Source organism: Triturus cristatus, chromosome 7, assembly GCF_964204655.1.
Source record: "Triturus cristatus chromosome 7, aTriCri1.1, whole genome shotgun sequence".
In the NCBI taxonomy this organism is placed as follows: Eukaryota; Metazoa; Chordata; class Amphibia; order Caudata; family Salamandridae; genus Triturus; species Triturus cristatus.
Genome location: NC_140590.1, coordinates 288,865,068 through 288,890,546, shown reverse-complemented (window position 1 = coordinate 288,890,546; position 25,479 = coordinate 288,865,068). Strand labels below are relative to the sequence as shown.

The following is a 25,479-nucleotide window of genomic DNA, read 5'->3' as shown; positions in this document are numbered from 1 at the left end:
GTTAAAGTACAATATCCTTGCAGTGAAGCGCACTACTTTATCTGAACTTATAATGTATTACAAAATACCATTACCTCTGCACTCTGTGGATACATCATGAAGCAGCTGAGTAAGCACAGTTCTAACATGAAAGTGTCACAGTGAGGGGGCGTGGCTTGGTAAGCCAAGATGGCGGTTGCACTCTGTGAGTGCTCCGTACCCCTTGTTTTTCCGCCGTCATCCTGATCCTCCAGTATCCAGCGGGGACACCTTTGCCACCAAGGTGCCCATGTCCCCGGCAGTCCTGATCCTCTAAAATCCCCTGGGCGGACAGCGGGGATCGCTGGCGATCACCGGCGGAGCAGCAAGACCCGACACAAAATGGCGCCGAACTGACCTGTGCATGGAGGGCCTGCTGGGTGACGGCTGCGGTAATCCCAGGGCTCTTACCCCCTGGCTCGCATCAGAGATGCGGAATCCCGATCCTGTGTCTGCCGCTGGGGGCCCCTGTGAAGATCTTGCACCCTGAGGCTCTGACGGAGGCTGACCTGCCCGGAGCGAGCGAGACACCCGCCACGGGCGCATGAGGTGACTAGGGGGCACCAAACACAGCGGCGGAGCCCCCGCGCTGCTTCCTGTGGCAGCCTGGATGTCCAACAGCAGATCGCCACCACTGGCCAGCCGCGGATGACTTGCGGTGCGCTCGGCCTGTTATGTTGCCCCTATGATGCAACAGGCGCCATACGTAAAGGTCATGTGACCTTAACTTAATAAAGTGGTCGTGCACGCATGTACACCAGTAGGGCTACGACAGCGAGACCAGTAAACACCCTAAATTGGCTCCCGAGTATTTATTACACCAGTAAGGGCCCCGGTTGGTTGCCCCCTCGTGTGTCATCGCCGGCCTCGTTCCCGGGCCGGTCTGCGACACAACAACTGGCAACGAGGGTGGGCGTGCCCTCGCCGTATTCGGAGCATCGGAGTGGTGGCCGCGAGCGCTGCCATCGGCTCGCGGTGCTCGTGCCCCGGAGTGTGGCGCGCTACGCCCCTGTGATCGGCAGCCTGAACGGAGCACCTGGAGCCCGGCGCGACTGCAGTGGTGGCCCAGGCACACCATCGAGGGCCCGCGGAGGTAAGGCAGCGCGACGCTGCTCCCCAGCACACTGCCTGGTGCACGTGGGATCTCGGCCGGCCGGCCACGTGGAGCCACGCCCAGGGTGGGCGCGCGAGTCAATACTGTGGCCTCTGCTTGCTGCGGGGCTCTCCAGGGACATCACGGTCTGCCCCCATCCTTTGCCCAGGCCAAACTAAGGGCGGAGGTACACCCTGCCAGGCCAGAAGCTACCCCGTGCAGCGCATGGGGGAGAAGAGGGAGGCCTACATCGCAGGCCTGGTTGAGAGGTGCCATTCGGGTGCGTGGTGGAGCTCACCAGAGAGGAAACAAACCCCCTGCTCCTCAGAGAAGGGAAGGGCCTTGCCACTGGCCAACCAGTGAGCTGTGGGTCCTGGCAGACCAGTGAGCTGTGGGTCCTGGCAGTAGGAGAGGCTGACAAGCACTGGTACAAGGACACACCCAAGGGCAGCTGCAATCAGGAGGGACAGCGAACCCGCGAGGGAGCCTTTGGAGACAGCACACCCACCAGTTAAGGCGCCGACCATGTCCACGATACCCCCCATAGAGCCCTGCACAGTGGAGGGGTCGCTCTCATCCCTTGCACCCAAGTGGAAGGACTGGGTGGACCGCCTACTCATATACTTCGAGGCCACTAAGGTCCACAAGGACCAGAAGAGAGCCATGCTACTGCATCTGGGGGGCAAGGACATCCATAACATCGCCAAGACACTGGTAGATGCCATGCCCAAGAATCACCACACACTAATAAATGCACTCAATGGACACTTTGAACCGATGATCAATCAAGATGACGAAAGGTTCATATTTAGGCAAGCGCGTCAACTCCCCGAAGAATCGCTGGACACTTACCACGCCAGACTCAAAAACCTAGCGTCCACGTGCGGGTTCCCCGACGAAACGGAGGATATTAGGGGACAAGTAATTCAGGGCTGTGCGTCTGCCAAACTCCGTGAACGGATACTGGAGGAGTCTGGAAAGTCTCTCGCTGACATATTGACCCTGGGGTGTACCAAGGAGTTGTCAAAAGCACGGGCCGCACACATGGAAGCAGCCCTTCAGGTGCCTGTAAAGTCCGAACCGGTGAATGCCGTGACGACCAAACCCCGATGAGGTGGGTCAAGAAGGGGCACGGAACATCGAACGCAGGGCACACTAAGACCTGTGGATACTGCAGAGGACCACCCCATCAGGCCGCTGAGCGCCCCGCCAAGGGCAAGAGATGCGCTGTTTGCGGATGGTTCAACCACTTTGAGAAAGTCTGCAGGTCCAAGAGATATCGAAAGCCCCGACAAGTGGTTAATGCCCTGCCAGAAGGAGAGAGAGGGCCAAGTGACATGGACGATGATGAGGAGGAAGAGCGGGTAGTACACAAAGTATACATGATCGTCACCACAACCCGGAAAGCACGACGTCTACCCCAGTGCAGCATTTGCGTGGGCTCCCAAGACGTCATGGCAGTAGTTGACACCGGCGCCACCATCAATATCATGGCCTCTGCCCTCCACCGAACTATGAATCCAATGCCAGTCCTCTACTCCTCGGCAATCACAGTATTCGCTATGGTCAAGACACACCCCTGAAGATACGAGGCCGATTCGGAACGTCCATATCACATGGTGACCAGTCCATCACCACCAACGTCTATGTCACTGAAGACTGACAAAGCATGCTGCTGGGGTGCCGAGCTGCCGAAGATTTAGGCATGGTGATGTTCGCCTTCGGGGTACACCAGGAGTCTATCCAGCATCTTCTAACTGAGTTCTCGGAAGTCTTCAAAGGAATTGGAACGTTTAAGGGCAAAGAGGTCCATCTACACATTGACCCCACCGTCCAACCGGTGGCTCAGCGGCATCGGTGAATAGCCTTTCACCTGCGCCCACTGGTGGAGGAAGAGCTCAAGAAGTTGGAAGCCGCTGGCATAATCGAGATAGTGACCGGTCCCACTCCGTGGGTCTCCCAGATTGTTGTCACCCGAAAGCCTAAACAGCCTGGCACGGTGAGGATCTGTGTGGACATGAGACTACCCAATGCCGCCATTAAGAGGGAGCGCCACATCACCCCCTCATCGAGGAGATGGCCGGAGCCTTCTGGTTTTCCAAGCTAGATATGAGGTCCGGCTACCATCAGCTGGTGCTAGATGAAGCATCCCGCAATATCACAACATTCTAAACTCACGTGGGGCTCTGGAGATATACCCGTGTGAGCTTCGGGGTATCCAGCGCGGCTGAAGTCTTTCAGAACATCATACAGGAACTAGTCACGGACATCCCCGGCGTCATCAACGTTAGTAACGACATCATGATACATGCAAACACCATCCCGGAACACAACACTCACCTCACTCAAGTACTTCGCCGACTGCGAGATGCGGGACTAACCCTTCACCGGGAGAAATGTGAATTCTTAAAAGGGAAGTTACAATTCTTCGGCTACACGTTCTCCACAGAAGGAGTCAATCCAGACCCAGAAAAGGTCAGAGATATAAAAGATGCCGTCGCCCCCACTAAAGTTACCAAAGTTTGCAGCTTCCTCGGTATGGTGAACTATTGTGGGAGGTTCATTCGAGATCTGGCCAACTTGACCCTACCATTGAGGGAGCTCACCAAAGACTCTACCCCCTGGAAGTGGGGCCCCGATCAAGCCAAAGCCTTCAAGGAAATCAAGGAAGCCCTTTCAGAGGCAACCACGCTTGCCTTCTTCGATCCAAGAAAGCTGACACTGGTCGCGGTGGATGCTGGTCCCATGGGACTTGGGGCCGTGCTGTTGCAAAGATGACACCAGGAGGAGGATTGGGTCCCGGTGGCATTTGCCAGCCGGTCTCTCACTGAAACGGAGCAGCGGTACTCCCAAATCGAGAAAGAAGCCATTGCCATTCACTGGGGGTGCTGCCATTTTCACCTGTACGTCTATGGTAAGCCCTTCGTGGTAGCAACAGATCACAAGCCTCTAGTAGCTCTGTTCTCGGGGACGTCCACCAAGCCACCGCCTCGGATCGAGAAGTGGATGTTGCAGCTCCAGAATTATAATTGCAAAGTGGAATATCAGCCCGGATCTCGGAATCTTGACGACTACCTGTCTCGACATCCCCGAGCAGCCACGGTCCAGGAGATGGAAGACACAGCCGATGCTGAAGAGTATGTCCGGTGCGTCACCGCTCATTCCTGCCCCCTTCCCCTCTCTATGGAGAGTCTCAGAGAAGCCACAAGCAAAGACGATTGTCTACAACGGGCCAAGGCCGCTCTACAAAGTGGCAACTGGCACAAGGCTAAGGAAGAATGGAGGATCCTAACGACCGACGCGCAGCGCATCATGGACAGCTTATACCATGTGAGAGATGAGCTCACTGAAGACGCCACGGGATGCCTGCTACGAGGTCACCGGCTGGTGATTCAGACATCGCTAACTGCGCAGGTTGTTCAGCTTGCACACATCGGACATCAAGACATGGTCAAGACTAAGTCATGTCTCCGAACCAAGGTGTGGTTCCCACTGATGGACGAACTTGTGGAGGCCACCGTCCGGTCATGCGCTGCCTGCCAAGTGACGTGGGAGACGCCCGACCCGCTCCGATCATAGTGGAACCAAGGCCGAAAGCTCCGTGGTCCTGCGTTAGTTTAGACTTTGGTAGCCTTCCTGACGGCCGCCACACGTTTGTGGCCATCGATGATCACTTCAAATACCCGGAGGTCGAAATCATATCCGCGCCTAGTGCCACGGAGGTGATTCCAAAACTTGAAAAGATCATGGCTACTCATGGTCTCATACAGGAGCTGAGGACCGACAACGGACCTCCTTTCCAAGGGCAAGAACTTGCTACTTATCTGAGCTCTCTTGGCATCCATCATCGAAGAATCACACCCAGGTGGCCACAAGCGAACGGCGAAGCGGAGAGATTCATGCGGACTTTAAATAAGGTGATCCGTATTGCTCACGACAAGGGACAGTCCATAGGCTAGCCATCTTCACTTTTCTAAGAAGCTACCGCCAAACACCCCACACCACGATGGGCGTAACCCTAGCACATCTTCTCATGGGACGAGTGGTCACGGACTCGATTCCTCACCACCCCAAGTGGCAGCCGGAGGCACCCGATGATAACCAAATAGACGCTAGATGCCGCAAAGCGCATGCCCAAGTCAGTCACCGGCGGAGGGCCAGAGCTCCCCATCTTAAAAGAGGGGATGTGGTGTTACTCAAAAATCGCATTACCAGTGGCAAGTTTCGGTTGCCCTATGAAAAGGACCCGTGGACTGTGGTCAGTGTCAAAGGAACCCGGATCATTGCCACTCGAGGAAGAGAAACTGTAACCCGAAATACATCACATTTCAAGAAGTACCAGCCGGAGGGGTTAGGGTCCTCACCAACTAGGCTTGAGATTAATCCCAACCTCATGTCGTCAGAAGATATCAACTCAAGCGGGGCGGCAGACATGTTTGCCACAGAAGATGGTCAGGAGTCACCTGACTCCGTGTCAACTCAGTGCGGAAGGGCAGCCGGTGAAGCGCTGGAGAGTAGTTGCAGTTATCCAGAGACCCGGCCAAGCGAAGCTACACCTGAAGCCAGAGACCGGGATACCCAGAGCCGGGGCCTGTCTCAACACCAACTGCGGGGAAATCCAGCACCTTCTTGCCGACTGAAGGACTACTTTACGTAAGACTGTTCTTATTTATATATGCCGAACTTTGTGTTAGTTAATTTGACAAATTACGTGTCAAACAGGAGGGTCACCTGCTAATGTTGTTTTGATGTTTGTTGGGGAGGAATGTTATGTTGCACCTGTGACGCAACAGGCGCCATATGTAAAGGTCATGTGACCTTAACTTAATAAAGTGGTCGCGCACGCACGTACGCCAGTAGGGCTATGGCGGCGAGACCAGTAAACACCCTATATTGGCTCCCGAGTATTTATTACACCAGTAAGGCCCCCCCGTTGGTTACCCCCTCGTGTGTCAGAGCCGGCCTCGTTCCCGGGACGGTCCGCGACATAACACGGCCTGCGATAGGCGGGACACCCCCGCGGGGGCCTGGTGGCGCTGATGGCCAACGATTTTATCCTTGGCCTGCCACTGGTGACCCCCTCATGGTGGCCTGGCGCCCTGAGACTTCGAGGGTGGCTGACTAGCCCAGAGCAGGCACAACTCCTGCCGCTGACACTGAAGGTGATTAAAGATGCTCTATACATGAAAGTGGAGCCGCCGGACTGCGTCCTGGGGCGGCAAGGACTCTCAACGTAAGCTGCAACCACTGACCAGCTGTGGATGATCTGCAGTGCGCCCAGCCCGTGATCGGCGGGATTCCCCGCGGGGGCCTGGTGCGCTGATGGGCAACAATTTGATCCTGGGCCTGCCACTGGTGGCCCCCCCATGGTGGCCTGGTGCCCTGAGGCTTCGAGGGCGGCTGACTAACCCGGAGCGGGCGCGACTCCTGCCGCTGACAAGGAAGGTGAGGAAAGGTGTTCCATACATGAAAATTGAGCCGCCAGACTGCATCCTGGGGCAGCAAGGACTCTCAACGTAAGCTGCAACCACTGGCCGGCCACGGACGACCTGCGGTGCGCCCAGCCCGCGACTGGCGGAACACCTCACAAGGGCCTGGTGGCACTGAGGTTTGTGGCCTGGGAGCGGGTGCCCTCCAGCTATCGGCGCGCGGCCTGCCAGCAGGAGGCTCTGGCCCCGGTTCTGATTTTACTGTCGCTCCTGTGCCCCTGCTCGACTGGGCCCTCTCTCGCCTGCTGGGGCTAACGGCGGCTGCAAAGACTGTGTAGCACACGAGGCCCTCCACTTAGATTGGGAGATCCTGCGAGCCTCTGGACTGCAGGTAAGGGACCCTGCACGGCCTCGGGCAGCTGCCTCATTACCCCAACCCCTGAGCTGGTGTCGGAGGACCTGCTGTCCTGCCGAGCCAGAAGCGAGTCGGTCCCCGAGTGGCAGACTCACTCACCCACCCAATTAGGAGGCTCACCCCCTCGCTCAGACACTGTAATCCTGATGGGCCCACTGCTTGTTTCCAGAGGATGAGCGGACAATCGTTTTGGAGGCCCGGCTCCCCGCTTGCCCCGGGATGCAGACGCTGTGAGCAGAGCAGGACACTGCGGGAGGGGTATAAAGTTTAAACCTCTTAACCGACCTATCTCTCTTTTATCGCCAGTAAATACTCACAAAAATCTTAATATAAGTGCATCAATAATTCCCCATATACAATAAACTCATTGTCTACAAAAAAGTTTTTCTTTTCATCTTTTGTTTTTTTATTTATCAAAAATATCAAAATATATTAGTATTTCATTTCCGTATTTTCACTTTTAAATTGCAATTAATCATAAAACATATATGTACATACAATCATTGGTGTGAACATAATACACATTATTATCAGATCACAGTTATTAGACAGATAAGAAACCCCCAAATGGCACCATAAATTCTACATTCTCACCTTGCATACTGTTCTTGCGTTCCAACAGACATACCACACAGGAAAAAAGGAAAGAGCTTAGTTATAAAACAATAAAATATACAACTGGATAGATCAACTAGGATATGATTATTTGTTTGTGTCCCAAAATCGACTATAACAGATGTAACGTCAATTAGTATTTCCTCCTTTGCTCTGCTTTGGTTGATCCTTATAGGATTTATTTTCCAGTTATGATGTAGCTGGTCTACGTACGTTTCGGTGAACTATTATTTGGTAACACCTTCCTCAGGACCAATGAAAAACAGTTTTTTATTTCTGCGCAACAAGGGGGATTCTTCTGTAAGTACAAATACAATACATATGAGATATGGGGAAATATTGATGTCCTTAACAGTTACTTTAGAACAACATTATTATTTATTTCTTTAATATTGCTGGTTCATGCATGTCTCAGGAATAAGGAGAAGAGGAAAGGGCGGAAAATGAAAAACTCCCTAAAGAAAATGAGTAAGAAATTTAAAGAACACCCATAAGTGAGCTATGAAAAACACATGAATTTTCATATCTACTCAGAGATGAGTAAAAGAGAAGGGCCTCCTTGCTAACCAGCAGGGGGCTAAGAGAATCAGAAGACTAGATTTTGTGATTAAACCATAGAATTGCATCTTAGTCACCCTGTGCAATCCAAGAAAATGTTGGAAAATCTTTCTCAAAATAACCTACATTGTAGGCGAGACGTCAGGAGTTTTCAAGTTCTCATCGCCCTACAGCTTCCAAGAGGGCGGGTGTTATAACAAGGTTTATCTACAGGTAGTGTAATCTGTTGAATAACAATTGTAAGAGTTAGGCAGAATGTAATTCTCTAGATTTTCCTCTCTATATTATCCTTCCATGTGTTAATATGGTTATCAGGGTATTACCATATCTTACCCTTGATATCTAGATACTGATCGTAGTAGGGATTTCTTATATTTATTGTGCTTTCATATAGCTGAAATATTTGAAGGTGAGCTTGATGCTGCTCCTCTCTCTCCTTGGTGATGCTATACCTGTAATGAGAGAACACGCAGTTTTTCTTCTCCATGAATGGAGACAAAGCCCGCTCACATTTGATGTATTGGGCTATGAATCAAAGTTGAGATATGTTATATGCGTCTTACCCTAGAAGTTATGATATGATTATGTCTTTTTCTCAGGACCTCTTGTTCAGCTAGTAGGGTAATTGTCGCTCATCCGGATTTTATTAGGGCTCTGTGATTCTTATATAATTCTGCAATGTATAAGACAATGTTCTGAATATAATTTCCCCTTTTGGGTCAGCACAAAGTTTTATAGAATACAAAGACCAAAAAGATAAAATCAGTTATTTTTAATGTTATCTCTAACCTGAATGTCTTTTTTACATCATAACTACAAGTCTGTAGATTGCAAAAGTTTTCTAATCAAGGTACCTTCTTGCTGATTTTACTGCCGCTCCTGTGCCCCTGCTCGACTGGGCCCTCTCTCGCCTGCTGGGGCTAACGGCGGCTGCAAAGTCTGTGTAGCACACGAGGCCCTCCACTTAGATTGGGAGATCCTGCGAGCCTCTGGACTGCAGGGAAGGGACCCTGCACGGCCTCGGGCAGCTGCCTCATTACCCAAAGGCCCTGAGCTGGTGTCAGAGGACCTGCTGTCCTGCCGAGCCTGATCCTCCCTAACCACCGCGAAGAGCAGAAGCGAGTCGATCCCCGAGTGGCAGACTCACTCACCCACCCAATTAGGAGGCTCACCCCCTCGCTCGGTCACTGTAATCCTGATGGGCCCACTGCTTGTTTCCGGAGGATGAGCGGACAATCGTTTTGGAGGCCCGGCTCCCCGCTTGCCCCGGGATGCAGACGCTGTGAGCAGAGCAGGACACTGCAGGAGGGGTGGCATTGGAATCCGTCCAGGAGAAGGCCCGACCAAAACTGAAGGCCCAGTGCAAGCGGGAGATGCGCAGCCTGACCCGCACCCAGTGGAGGAGACTAACGAGACACTGCAGCCCATACATAAGTGACCACATATTCCTGCATGCTACCAACTAGGAGCCCTGACCCCTCCCGCTTTTCATGCACTCTCTCCCCTCTAAACGCAAGACCACCTGCTTCACCAAGCATACCTGAGCCCTGTGACCATGTTGGCCCTGCCAACCCGATCCTCGCCTGAATTTGTCCTAGGGCAGCGGGCCTGTTCCATCCTGCTGAGCCAACTGGTGCTTCAGTGAGCCAAGTGGAGGCATGCACTGCAGGACTGATCAGACCCCCCTTAGAGATCCGTTCCATCATGGGGAATGATAAAGCAACAAATGCCCAACTGACCCAGACCAGAATGGAACAATAAAGACTCAGCTGCCCCACCCAGAATGAGACTGCGCCCTTCACAACTGGCGTCCCCGAAGGAGATCTGGCTACCATATTGCACGCCATCAAACTTGTCAAGACTCTATGGAGACCAAGCTAGGCGAGGTCCGGGTGGATATAGCCCTTATCCGCCAAGATCTCCGCAGTGCAACTGCCCGCGTAACAGCAACAGAATCCCGCCTTTCAGAAGTAGATGATGACGTCTCAATACTAAAAACGCAGGTGAAGCAACTTCTGTCCCATACCTCTGATCTCCACAGGTGGGCCAGGACGCCGAAAACTGCTCCTGCCAGAAAACAATCTCTGCCTGGTTGACCTTCCTGAGGGTACAGAGCCCACCCAAGTCAATACCTTTATTGAAGACCGGATCAACAAACCTGTCCCCCTGGTTTGTTGTGGAGCGAGCCCACCGCGATCTCGCCCCTAGACCACCACCAGAAGCCCCCACATTGTCCAATAATTATGAGGATCCATAACTTCAGGGACCGGGATGCCATCCTGCAGGAGGCCAGCTCCCGAACAGAACTACTCCACAAAGGGGCCAAGATCATGATCTTTCCTGACCCACGGGCGATCTTACATCCACGTGAAACAGAAGATGTGGGCCCTCAATCTGCCCTATAGACTCCTCTTACCAGCCCACCTCAAAGTAATGTTCCAAGGCAAATCTTACTTCTTCGACACGCCAGAGGCGGCGTGGACCTAGGCAACCAAGGATTGCCCGATCCGCCCAATAAAGAGTCCCCCTGTGGCAGACCCCCAAAAGGAGCCACGGGGAAGTGCAACTGCAGCCTCCCTTGAGTGGCGCGCTGGGTCCCGTAAAAAGCGCAACGCCTGTGGAGAGACATTCACCTCTCTGGCCAGCTCCCCCCGGGGAGGAGTAGATCGCCTGGACTCAGAGACAATTGAAACAGATTAGACCTATTGACCGCGATGGGTCCCAACGACTCCCCAAGGCCCAGCTCTGAGGACACCGATCTGTCAAGCAGCCCCCAAATCTAAACCCACGTACTGCCACTATGAAGAATTCAACCTGGAGGAACGTTAATCCTTGAACATTGAGGGGCCCAACATTTAGCCCCACAACCAGCTATTTACCTGTTCACACTTTAAGACTTGTTCACTGGACGACAGATGCTTTATTTGGGGAAGTGTGGGGCGGGGAGTTAGTTGGGATTCTTGACTGGGACTGTTCTCCCAGCCTTTAGTTGTGTTTGTTTTACGACAGTACCGTGCACTGCAGCCAAGATTTTCCCTCGGGCGGTCCTCGTATTGACCCCAAATGTGCCCAGCCTCCATCAAGGCCCATGGACTTGGACCACCTTAGCTATCCCCATTGCTGGACCATTGCACCACCACTCTGTCACAATGCCGAGTCCCTGTAGTGGGGGTGAACCCCTGAGAGTCCTTTCATGGAATGTTAACAGCCTTCTAGACCAAATCAAACGAGATTTTAAAATACGCTCGGAGAGTTAACCCAGACGCCCTACTTTTACAAGAGACACACCTTATGGGAATTCGGTGTCCCTTTTTGGCACGTCAGGAATTCGACATAGTATGGCACTCTGAGTTTTACAAGGGCGTGTGGGGGACAGCAATCCTCCTTTGCCTTCTTACTGACCCCCTCACAGGTATTTTTGGGGACTCCACTGTCAACCTAATGTCACTATATGCCCCTTCGGCGAACCTAGAACCCACCCTTCGACCTGCGAGGAAGACACTATCCACCCTCCCTCAGGGCCTGACCATAATTGGGGGGGGATTTTAACACTGTCCCTGAACCCACCACAGATTCCACAGGTGCTCCATCCTCCCACAGGAAACTAGGGGCCAAGCGCCTTTGGGATTGGGCCTCCACACTGGGCCTTTGTGACGTCTGGCGCACTTAGCACCCTAAGACGCTACAATACATACACTTCTGCTGCACACCACACCCACTCTCGCATTGATCTCATCTTTATGCCTGCCCCAGAGTGTGTGGCTGTTTCTGAAATTCAAATCCTGGTGTGTGCAGTGTCCGACCACTCCCCGCTCCTTCTGCTGGCAGGGGGCCCCACGGGAGCTTTGTGAACCCTATGGCGACCAAACGCCTGGTTCCATCAAGATTACAAAAAGGGAATTGGGGAAGAAGTAAGCAACTACTTTCGCACCAACGAGGGCACAGTGCAACAACAGGACACACTGTGGAAAGCGGGCAAAACCACGATTCGGGGATACGCCAAAGGGTTCCTTAAGCGCAGACAGCAGGTCCAGGAATGCCAATTCTCCCAACTCGAAGCCACTGCCATCCGTCTAGAGATTGAAATCACAGAAAGGTGTCAAGGGAGGTTTATTTTAAATATTCGCGATAAACCTGAGACCACTAATTCTGAGGTTTTTGAGCATTTATTCTGCTTAGTTTTGATAATTCAAAAAGACATTCATAAATCAATTGGACATGTCTTTTAAAAGGAAACACCACATTAGTAAATCACACAATTGCAACACATTTGTATGTGTGATTTAGAACCATTTCTTTTGTGAGACAATATATACAACACATACATACTGCCAAACGTTATTTGTGAAAAAAATATATACAACAAACCAATGATCACAAGACAAACATCGATAAATTATGTGTGCCAGCCTGAAATTTAACCAGTCCTGCATTTGCACTGAAGACACAAGGCAGACAATTGCTCATTCAAAGACACATGTCTACTGTCCTGCCTGTGGGAGGGTGGGGATGCATATCCTACTTGAGGGTGTTGACAACCTAGAACAAGGGGGAAATAATTTCTATTCAGTCCCCTCGTGGCACACCCTGTTCTACCGTCCCCCACACTCAACAGCCAATGCGTTTTGAATCCCCAACAATTACTGTCCAAGTACGTGGATATCTTTCTTAAACCATTACTGCAAGAAATTCCATCATACCTAATGGACACCATGGACTTCATTAATAAAATAGAGGGTGTCCCCTTTCATCCAGAAACCAATCTACTAGTCACAATGGACGTGTCATCTCTATACACTCAGATTCCCCAACAAAATGGCCTTGATGCCATGGAAGTATTTTTGGAATCTAGACCTAGACCTCATCAGGTTCCGACCGAATTCATTCTGAAATTAGCATCAATCTCACCGAAGAAGAACTTCTTCAAATTTGGCAATGAATTTTTTATCTAAGTCAAAGGTGTAGCCATGGGCTGTCCATTTGCGCCTGAGATGTCAGTCCTCTATATGGCTAAGTACGAGGAGCAATTCCTGTATCAGAACAATCCATACAGTCCATACCTGAAACAGTGGTACAGGTATATCGATGACGTTTGGTGCCTGTGGGAGGGGCCCGCCAACATCCTACAAGAATTCCACACAAGGTTGCATGATCGCAGCCCAGACATCAAATTTAGCCTTGAATACAGCAATTAGTCTTGCATTCTTGGATGTGAGTGTGAAAACGTCACCCAGTGGGTTAATTACCACACTTCACACAAAACCCAAGCCAATTTTTGCGCATAAGGTGCAATTGCTCAAGAAGGGAAGACTACGAGTTCCATGCAGAAGCACTTGTTAACAAACTTCGGGAAATGTGGTATCCTAAGAAACTGTTAAAACACTCTCTCAAAAGGACATGGTTCATACCTAGGGAACATTTTCTAACCAAAAAAATCAAGTCACCTTCTGATCGTATTGTGTGTGTTTCCACGTTTGGGCCCTACACACAACCCGTGAAGAAAATGATACGCAACAACTGGCACTTGATTGAAGGTACAATTCCTAACAACGGACCAACCTTCTTTGCTTTGAAAAAAACCTGAAGTATTGGGCAACAAATTGCCAACACAGCAGGCCAAAGTAAAAAAACGTCTACACGTTGCACCATGCTAGATCTTCCACCTGTGCAGGGGCATCTTAAATATGGAACATGTTCGGTATGCAATTCCACCACTGAGGGCTGCACTTTCACTGACGGCCAGAGACACTGTCCTCACAATGAATTTACGAATTGCAAATCCAAAAACGTGATGTACGCGGTTACATGCCCGCGCAAAAAGATTTGCATTGGAAAACTTCGCAAGAAGTACAGAATCGGATTGTGCAACACCGCTCGTGTTTGAAGAATAAAATTCTTACTGCCCCCATGGTCGCACATTTTATAACTTTGAACCACAGATTTGATGACTTTGCATGGACTGTATTGGCACTGATAACAAAGAACAACCTGAGAGGTGGTGACCCTGAGACAGTATTGGCACGAAGAGAGGCATTTCTCATTATGAAATTTAACACTGCCTTGCATGGCCTGAATGAGTTATCTGAAATTACTGAACTCTGAAATGTCACCCGTTTTGAACATGGACTACATGGCCCACAATCCCTGGGGCCTTTGACCTCAAAGTTCCGCTTCCAGGTTGTTTAAGGAAGTAACAGTGGCAATTACCAAGTGCTGCCGGTTTGAATGAGAGGAGCCAGATGATTTTCTAACTGGCTTCGCATGGGTGAAATGAAAGGCAAGTCCCAATCTGCTGCTGGGATAGTTGGGGTTTCACAAAATCCAGGAGCCTCTTTTCATGTAGTTTTCCATTCACACAGGAAACAGTCAAGATTATTGCAGAAGAAATTCACGGTGATGCGCCCAGGAGCGCTAACTACATTTCACGAGTCTCAAGGTAACATTGTAGCACGAGTTAGCTTTTCACTGTTGAACTCTAATGCGCACACAGAATGCAGGCAGAGTGAGTACTGAGAATAATTTCCCTTAGCATCCCTAGATCCTGGACCGTTTTTAAATCATTATCAAGAGTTTCCACAAGCCCAGAAAATTTAAGGTAGGAACCCCGTTCCATGATCCTTTGAAATACGATGTGTTTCTCATGTAGTACATCGTACATTTAATGCCCTGATGTCTATCTTTTTGTAGCCTCGATTAACACTATGAATTGAAGAACAGATAATGGACATCTGTCTGCAGTACAATTGAGGTACCTATCATACATGTGCTGGACATTAAGTTCTGGTCATACAAGGGGGCGTCAGATTTAGACCAACATTTTTTCTTTTCATTATTTAGACCCCAAACCAAGTCCGAGCCCTGAAGAGAATCCCGTAATTGTTGGGGATTCGAAATGCGTTGGCTGTTGAGTGTGAGGGACGGTAGAACAGGGTGTGCCAGGAGGGGACTGAATAGAAATTATTTCCCCCTTGTTCTAGGTGGTCAACACCCTCAAGTAGGATATGCATCCCCACCCTCCCACAGGCAGGACAGTAGACGTGTCTTTGAATGAGCAATTGTCCACATTGTGTTTTCATTGCAAATGCAGGACTGGTTTAATTTCAGGCTGGCACACATAATTTATCGATGTTTGTCTTGTGATCATTGGTTTGTTGTATATATTTTTGTCACAAATAACGTTTGGTATTATGTATGTGCTGTATATATTGTCTCACAAAAGAAATGGTTCTAAATCACACATACAAATGTATTGCAATTGTGTGATTTACTAATGTGGTGTTTCCTTTTAAAAGACATGTCCAATTGATTTATGAATGTCTTTTTGAATTATCAAAACTAAGCAGAATAAATGCTCAAAAACTCCAGATTTAGTGGTCTCAGGTTTATCGGGAATATTTAAAATAAACCTCCCTTGACACCTTTCTGTGATTCCAATATTTGGGTGGTCCAGTCTGGGGAGTACAGGACCCAAGCCTTCCTTGTTTTCACTCCGTCTAGAGATGACAGCGGCAAAAGGGGAGGCGGTCCACCGACAGCTGCAACTAATACGCGAAGAGATCAAGAGTATCTCCTTCGAATCTGCCAAATTGGTTTGGAGAGCCTCGGTGGTCAGGGTCTATGGATGAGAAAATAATATCGGCAAGTTGCTTCACTGGCCCGCTACCCACCCCATGGCCAACCGAATAGTCCCTGAAATCTGCGATGCACACTGACAATTTTCGCCGACTCCTGCAACAATCGCTCAGACCTTCGTGAACTATTATAAGGTGCTGTACTTAGCAGATCACTCACATACGCCTCAGAGCAGCTCCTCCTTTCTGCAGAACATCCCCCTTCCGGGCTATCAAAAATAGAACTTAAAATCATGGACGAACCTACCACACCTTAGGAAATTGGTGAAGCGATTTTCTCACTCGCCACCCACAAGATCCCGGTCCAGACGGGTTTCCCACAGAATATTATGCAGCATTCCGTGAAATCCTTATCCCACGACTCAATGCCCTCTTTGAGGAAGCTAAAGAGAAAGGCACCTTCCCCGCTGTCAAGGACACAGCTACTGTCATGGTCATACCCAAAGTAAACCCGCCATCATGTGCTCAATACCGTTCAATTTCACTCATTAAGTCCAATGTTAAAATCTACGCAACCATCCTCGCTACCCGTATGAAACAAGTGCTCCACACCCTCATACACCCTGATCAATGTGGCTTCATGCCACACCGCAGCACAAGACACTGTCTTAGATACCTACAAATAGCCCTCACCCACCGTAGTCACCTTTCACCATACCTGGGTCTAGTGCTGCTTGATTTTGAAAAGGCCTTTGACATGGTTAACTGACATTATCTTGGGGACGTGCTGGAAAAGGCAGGCTTCGGTCCATCCTACCAAAGAATGGTGAAGGTCCTTTACTCCGTCAGCCAGGGTCCTTATAAACAGAACGCTGTTGGACGCATTCCCGATCACAAGGGGAACCCGGCAGGGATGTCCACTTTCCCTTCTCCTCTTTGCCCTCGCAATAGAGCTTTCGGCTTGGTGTATCCGGGTGGATGGCCAGATGAAGGGGTTGGCTGGCAGGGATCCCACGAGTACCAGATCGCCTTGTATGCAGACGATGTCCTCCTCTATTTGGCTGATCCGGCCCGTTCCGGACCAAGATCCCTTCAGTTCCTCCATTCTTTTTAGAGTGCGTCGGGCTTACGTCTTAACACAGCCAAATCCACTGTGGTGCCTCTCCATGCCTCTAGAAAATGCGTGGTTTGGCAAACAACCATTCCCTTGTGACGGCTCTCATTCAAATACCTCGGGATCTGGGTGGCACTTCTCCCCGAGCTGACCTGGTTCCACAATCTCACCCCACTCCTCAAACATACAAAAGACGACCTTCGTCGATGGCAAACTCTTCCGCTTAACCCCCTTGGTAGAGTTGCTCTCTTCAAGATGATGGTTCTCCCCCTACTCTTGTACATCATTTAAAATCTTCCACTCCACCTCCCTTGCAGCTGGTTTCGTGACTTGGATGGGGTGATCACAACCTTCCTTTGAGGTGGCTCGAGATTGTGTCTGGCCCTCACAACTTGTCAACGGACCACATACGAAGGGGTTATGGAGATGATGAATCACTTTTTGTACTACTTAGCCACCCGCCTTCTGGTGTTCCATGATTGGTTTAACAGCGGATGGTCGGATCCAACTTATCGACTGGAACTGGAGAGCCTCGGATTCTCTCAAGTCCGGGCCATGCTCTATGGGGCCCCAATTCCTCACAATCTACCAATATTTACCTGCACAGTTCTCCTGGCAAGGCGCTCTACGCTGCGGCGCATTCACTGGGACACTAAACTCTCACTGCAAACACAACTGTGGCACGGCACTTGGCTGCAGGAGGTTGTGACGCTAACAGGCTTCCAGAAATGGGATTCAATCGGTATAACCTGTCTGGGAGACATATGGAAGGGGGAGTACCTGTCCTCCATTCGGGACCTACAACAGGCATACTCCTTACACTCCACCCAATTCTTCCGATACTTTCAGCTTCGCCATGCCCTAGCCCTCCACATCCCTGACCTAAAAGCAATCCCCGAATTTAGCCCACTGGAGGCCAAGCTTCTCATGGGGAACTTAGGAAAGGGGGGGAATAGCTCAAATGTATCGATTGCTGATAAACAATACCCCATCCACACTAGAACCTCTTGGAGCCCGCTGGGATCGCTGGCTTGGTCCTCTAGAGGAGGAAAACTGGAGAGATGCACCGATGGCCCCTAGGACACTCACTATATCAGCCAGGCTCCGCCTCATTCAGATCTACTATCTTCACTGCGCATATTTTACCGCAGGCTCCATAAAGCGGGTTTCCTCCCAACCCCACAATGTTCGCTCGCACTGTAAGGCAGAACCAGCCGACTTCTACCACATGGTCTGGTCCTGCGCCATCCTTTCTAAATACTGGGTGTCCATTGTGTCTGAACTGAGTGGCATATTGGGGTGGGAGGTCCTAGTCAATCCCCTTGCCCTTCTCCTGGGGTGATGGAGGGGCTGGATGGCTCCCGTGTTGACAAACTATTTCTAGGAACAGCCATTCTGATATCTAAAAGAGACATTGCAGCAGCCTGGAAAGATTCAACATCTCATTCTATGGCTAAATGGCGCAGGGGTGTAGACTGGTGCGCTATCCAAGAAAAAGCTGTATACGAAGCAAGAGGGTGCCCAGCCAAACATAAGCGTGTATGGGGCAAGTGTATGGGACCGTTGGATTGAGTATCCGCAGCACGGGTGGGCTCATACTCCAAACAAACAGATGGGGGAAATCACTTGTAAATATATTGAAATGTCTAATATATCAAAGTGGTGCTATGTTTACTTTGTTGTTTAAAATGCCAATAAAATTGGTTATCAAAAGAAAGTGTTACAGTGGTCATTGTCTCTACAGGAAAGACTGAAAGTTGTATTCTGCAGAGTTGATTCTGGTATTGGGATGGAGAGGGTTTGTATTCGTTTTATTAGACTATATCATGCTCAGTGCAGTGTTTTCCCTAGGAGGCCTGCAGAGCATCTGCACAGTGGACCTGTGCTGAGATTTGCCCTTCTCATTTCTCCTTCCCTATTGTCAAAGGCAGCCATGTCTGTCTGTCTCCCTTTAGTCCTGACTAAATATATAGCTTTATCTGTCTGCCACCCATGGTGTGATGCTGCTGTGACATCACAGTGATAGTTCTTTAAATATTGTGTGCATTCACAGCATTATGGTCCCCGGTGTACTTCTTAGCGCTGGTATAACAATGGCAGCTGTTGCTTTTTTATGGCATTTTCACTACAGCTGCCCACAGACCATTTCCCACAAGCACCCACTCACTGGTCTGCTCAACTAAGTGCACACAGCTAACTATCATTGAAAAGTGCATTCACTTATAAAATAACCAATACATAGGCTTTACCAATGGTTGTTTTCGTTTTTACCTAATGCATGTAATATTCGTGAGGATTTGGAAGAGCCTCTAGTTTGCTGTCTCTTACTTTCATTTCCCTTTTGCTTTCTAGTGCTGGCACACTACCTGTAACCTTCCGCTGTCTAGAGGAAAATCTGAAAATTGATAAGCGAGTGACTCGGTTTGTGCTGCCCATCGGTGCCACAATCAACATGGACGGCACAGCATTGTACGAGGCGGTGGCTGCAATATTTATAGCACAGATGAATGATATTTCATTGGATGGAGGTCAGATCGCCACAGTCAGGTATTTGCCTGATCTTTTATCCTGTTGGGTTTGTTTACTTCCTTTGCTGTGATAATATGTATCAGGACACTTTCGAAAGATTGAAGCACATGTCTCTCTAGGGGTTTTGTCCATGAAACGGAAATCAGAGTTATTTTCCAGGTTAAAGTAGGTGCAGCTTAATATTCAACTTTCTGAGGTTAATAACCTAACTGCCATTGAGAAAGTTATTATTATTCCTTTGTCCTGGCTTTTGCATTTTCACTCACAACCCCATGACTCGAAACCGGTCCCAGGATGCTTGCTTCCTGGAAGGACTTAGCCTGGCAGTTTGGGCTGGACTGTTCCCAAGACTGATTTGCATATGACTGGGTCCGACCTGGAATGACATGGAGAACAAAAAAAAGATGGATTTAGGCCCAGATCTCTGTACTGGGATGAATGTTTGACATTGAGCAGCATTCTGTCCATCAACTGGTCTTTTTGCATTTGTCACCGACTGGTATCCCAGACGTGAGTCCCGTGCTCTCCATGCCACTGGAGTCAAGCTACCCTGGCTGATATGACGTGATTCCCCGAAACAGGTCTTAAGATGCTTGTTTCCAGTCCAGGGAGGACCTGGTCTGGCATTTCAGGCTGGACTGTTCCCATAAGTGGCAGGGTCAAGACTGATTTGCATATGGCTGGGCCTGGACTAGGATGGGATGGGGAGCAAAAAAATGATTTAGGACCAGACCTCTGTACTGGTGTAAATATTTGAAATTGTGCAGCATTCTGTCCATCAATAGATTTTTTTTCATTTGTCCCCCCCGAGTGGGACGGGTATGCCCAGACGTGGGTCCTGTGCTCTCCATGCCACTGAAGTCAAGCCAGCCTGGCTGTAGAGCGGTGATACCCCGAAACCGATCCCAGGATGCTTGTTTCCAGTCCAGGGAAGACCTGGCCTGACAGTTCGGGCTGGACTGTTCCCATGGGGAACAAGGTCAAGACTGATTTGCATATGGCTGGGTCTGGACTGGGATGGCATGGCATGGGTAGCAAAAAAACAATGTATTTAGACCTAGATCTCTGTACTGGGGTGAATGTTGGACATTGTGCAGCATTCTGTCCATCAATTGTTCTTTTTGCATTTTGCGTTTTTCACAGCCATGTGTAAGCAGAAAGCGCTTCACAATCCTTAAACAAAACAATGTTTAATACTCCCCTTTTATATACGAGGTAACCTCCCACCCTCGCCATTTTTCGGTTTTTCAGCATTCTGTCTAGACTGCAACACCACTTGGAATGGATAAGCGTTCCTTCAGATGCCTCTTGATGAACCCCGTCCCAGGCTACAGTTTGTATCCTGAAGCTCACTGCCATCATGTAGAAGTGTAGCAGTACTAGCAGCTGACCAGCACGGCAGCACAGTGGATTTGCTAAAACAAGCTCCTAATGACACAAATTTGCGCAGATGATATCATCAGTTTCTTCTTTTCTATGCTAAACAAATCCCATGATACGGGCACAAAGACATCGAACCTTACTCTTTGTGAGGGAGACTCACACATTTAGAGGTCTAGTTAAATTCTCACTCACAGCAGTTCAAGTGCCACATCTAGTGCGAAACAATATAGCATAGATTCCAAATACAGCTATGTTCAAACCTCTGCTGCCTGCAGAGTAGCACGCGGGACCTGTAGAGACTTCAGGAAGTGATCCCAACACAAGGAAAGACATTCCATAGAATATTTAAGTTGATTGGACGAGATGCTTGGTGTGTACTTAAGTGTTGCTCCCCTACTTTTGTAGGCTATGGGTCTAATTTAGTGAGATTTTGGTGTTCGTTTCGTAGTTTTTGAAAGATCTTAATTCTATATATCCGTTCAGTGAGGCCATGCATAGTCATTGATGTTAAAAATCGTCTGATAGCACTTCCTGTGATGTCATCAAATATGCTGCAACTCCATAGAATTTTCAGAACTTGATCTCTGCGGATAGCACTAAGGTTTTCAGTGGTTTAGAATTCCGCTCCAATTTTCAGGACAAAATCCCCTCAAACATCTTCAGGGTTGAAATCCTGTCAAACCTATCACTAGGGAATGGCAGGTAGTTAGGTGCCCTGAGTAGGAGAGATGCATATGTGTGACCTTTGTTGCCTTATGCACCCTACGGCTATTCAGAAGGTGTTATAATAAGCTCAGTGATGTTATGCACTGTGATTCACTGGGGAATGTTCAGCAGGCAGTTCTTTATGACATTGCTACGTTCTGTAGATTTGAAATATTTCAGTTGCCGCTGTGCCTGGCCTGGCTGTGTCATGGGGTTGTCAGCTGATGGAATGAACTTGAGTTCATTCTAACTTTGGTTGTGAACAATCATGTTACAACAATATTTTGGTGACAAGTTGCCAGACACAAGCCCCACATCAGCTGAACCCCAGACTATCGTCCTAAACCCCTGCTTTATTTGACTAACCCAGGAGTGACACCATCACCACCATCAGAAACATGAGGAAGAAAAGGCAAAGGCCCAGGTTCGCTGTCCAGGTAACCCAACATACACAAAATGTACCTGCTCACATCTGTTCCGACTGGCTGAGGCAAACCAGCTGATCAGGTGCGCTGTGGCCCACAGTAATCAACAGGCCACTTGAATACGTTCTGGGTTGGAAAAACTAGGTTGCTGATCGTTTAACGAGGCTTCCTCACAAGGCAGCAGAGGAGTGTGATGTGTTTATGGAGGAGGTGGTGGCAAATGTGAAGGATGCTACAGAAGGATTGGAGAGTTCTGTTTCCAAGGAGGATTGGATGAGAGCTATGGAGTGTGACCACACCGGCAAGACAGTGGTTGAGTTGACTGAAGTTGATGTGAGTAGAAGTAGTACACAACCGGAGGCGGGTAAAGCTTTTTATAAAGTGGTAGATAAGTTGTCAATCCAGGAAGATAGTTTGATGAGGAGTGAGAGGTTTGTGCCCCCAGTGTGCTGAGATATAAGTTGGTGCATTTGGTGCATGATGGTCATCTGGGCCAAACTTCGATACTTAAAAGACTGTAAGAGAGGTTTGGTGGCCGCTCATAGATGGTCAGGTGAGAAAGTGGGTGGAGGGGTGTGAGGTATGCAAGAATTCTGGAAAGTGATTGATAGTAGGTTAGGGTGCTCAGAAAATAAGAACAGCATGTCTGAAGCAAGTTGTTTGTACTTCATTGGTTCATTTTGTTTCCTTCCATAACAGGAGAAATTTGCTGCTGCCTTGGTAGATGCCAAATCCAAATGAGATGAGGTAGGGTTTATGAGAGGTATCAAAAAGAAGTCCACCATAGCAGTCTTAGAGAAAGTATTTAGGAGGGAAGGAATTCCGTTGGTAATGGACAACGGCACACAACTCACCTTGGAAGAAATGAGATGTTTTGTGGACCACATAAGTGTGATGCATTTGTGTATTTCATTGTACAAACCACAAGGAAACAGCTTGGTGGAGAGGAATAACTGATTGGTGAAGGGAACCATGGAGTTGGACAGTAGTGCAGGGTAGTCTGTTCAGGATGCCATTAAAGATATGCTGTGGGCTTATTGAACTAACGTGAGTACCAGCACTGGAAGGACGCCGTTTGAAATGATGTGTGGTAGACAGCCTGGGACAAAATTGTTTCATTCTTGGATGTCTGATATGAGTGCCAAGAAATCGGGTTTGGGAATACCAAAGAACCAACAGAAGCACTTTATCAATAAAGGTGATTGGTAGCTGTTTGTCCAAGTTCTGTGGGCCTAACAAAATAAAGGCAGTTGGGGGTAATTGGATCAAATTGGAAAATGGACAAGCCTGGAATCTGAGAAAAATTGCTTTGTATCAGGCATGGATAGGGCAAGGTGAGGCAGAGGAGTGAAGTTAAATGTACTGCTTGGCTACTTATGAAAGATAGTGAGTTTCAGAGGGAACAGGCTGGTAGAAGTGTGGTGGTGCATGCATGTGGAAATGAGGGTGATCCAGGGCTTCATGTGGAGAGGGTGATGAGATTGAGGAGACCACCTTTGTATTTGGCCAATTATGTGTTGAAAGTGTTTTACTTGTGGGCTCCTGGCCTGTGGGGTCTGTTCTGTCCAGTGTGGTCTTGTGGGCTCGCTGTTTATTTGTGTTTGTTTTTGCAGTCTGTGTTTTGGGTGTTGTTAGAAATGTGGGTCTCTAGTTGGCAGAGGTAGGTAAATTTGACCACATAGGGACCCTTGCTTCTAGTCAGGGTAAGGGGGGAAACACACTGTTGATAACCCCTGCTCAACCCCTTGGTAGCTTGGCACGAGCAGACAGGCTTATCCCCAAGGCAATGTGTAAAGTATTTGCACCAACACCCACAGTAACACAGTGAAACACCACAAATGGACACCACACAGGTTATTTATAAAAATATAAAAATCTTTATCTGATTTTAGGCAAGACCAATAACGACAAAAATCCCACATACATAGGTAGTCTTTTCTGAGAAATGTTCTTTGTGAAAATGAACTTGTAGACTCAGTATCTCTCTTCAGGCAATTAAATTAAATATCGCTAATACTGTTCTCTGTAGCGCGTGCACAGTCCTGCTGTTATCTGCACAGTTCTTTTGATGGTAACAAACAGTCCCCGACAGGCCCGCCAGTAAAAATTCTAACCCAAAGTTTTTTGGGTCACTTGTGAATAGGAGGTCACTGGGTGTAAGCGGGCAATGCGGTGTAAACATAAGTAAAGTTGGATGGGCCCTTTTTTTTAACAGAGCATTTTAAAGACCATAAAATCGGAGGGAATCAATTGAATATCTATTCACCACGGGATTCAATGTCGGTAACACTGGAAACAACGAGTAACAGTACACTAATCACGCAAAATAAACCTGTCACCTCCGTTTTTGCTACCAACACTATGGAAAGCGTGAACCAGCAAGACGACCGCTTCCAAAGTCCCGGACGGCCCAGGAAGGCCTGAGACAAAATATCGCTCGTACCATCAGCAATGCCCAGTCAGACAGGACTCCAGGTCCTAATGGTCTTCCGCAGGCCCGGTTTAAAGCTGACCCTAAGCTTTGGTCTGAACATCTGGCCCTTCTATTTTTGCATTGTCAGCTCACTCGCAATATACCAGAGTTGTGGAAGGGAGCTATAATTCACCCTATCTTTAAAGGAGGTAGGAGAGCCGATCCCAAAAACTACAGGATGATAGCTCTTTTAGATGTAGATTCTATATATTATGCTAGCTTATTGCTGGAAGAGCTGTCGTCCTGGACATTAAAAACTCCACGTTTGCCATTTAACCAGTCTGGTTTTGTGGCTAAATCAGGCACCACTAGTAGCTTCCTTGCATTATCTGTACTTATGTAGAAAGCAGCATCTTCAAAAATGTCATTACACTGCTGCTTTGTCGATTTTAAAGCGGCCTTCGATCGGGTGCCAGGGGCCTGTTATGGCACAAACTGCAGAAATGGGGAATACCCCGTGACCTGTTAAAGTCCATAATCCAACATCACTCAAATACTTGGATCCGCATAAAGCTGGGTGAGGGGTCAAAGGTTTCAAGAAAAATACAGACCTCCTGTGGGGTTAAACAAGGGTGTGTGTTGGCCCCCTCCTATTTAATCTTTTTATTTCAGATTTATCTCACCTATTGAATAATGTCAATTCCCACTCCCCCCAACTTGGTGGATCCTGAATTAGTAATCTGCTATACGCAGATGACCACGTTCTATTCAGCTACATGAGGGTTGGTTTACAGAGACTACTTGACCAGCTGCTTTCTTATACAACAAATAATGCCCTGGAATTAAATCTTTCAAAAACGAAGGCCATCACCTTTGGGAAACAGAAGCAGCAGAATGGCGGGTGTTTTTTTAATGGTAAAAATATCGAAACACTTACAGCGTATAAATACTTGGGCATCTAAATGGACTCTTAGGGATCCTTCCTAAAACAGAAAGAAGTGGTTAAAGCGAAAGCACTGTCTTCTGAAGCATCATTAGTGAAACTCTCAAGACAGCTACTCGGCCCTAGCCTATCTCCCCTTTGGACAGTAATGAAGGCTAAGGCCACCAAATTTAACCTATGGTCAAGAGATAATGTTGGGGAGCAATTTTACAATGTTGAATAAAATAACAACTAGAATTTTCAAACGAGCCTGGTATTTGCCAAAATC

General features: G+C 48.7%; 1 protein-coding gene across 3 annotated transcripts in view; it reads left to right on the top strand.

Annotated features, from left to right (window-relative positions):
* The window catches only part of LOC146809468 (excitatory amino acid transporter 2-like), a 968,543-nt gene that overhangs the window by 743,033 nt on the left and 200,031 nt on the right, over positions 1 to 25,479 (top strand). For all 3 annotated transcript variants that reach the window (XM_085616310.1, XM_085616311.1, XM_085616312.1), the window contains one exon: positions 19,166 to 19,360. In XM_085616310.1, the coding sequence (XP_085472436.1) occupies positions 19,166 to 19,360 (195 nt within the window). The remainder of the gene's footprint in view (positions 1 to 19,165; positions 19,361 to 25,479) is intronic.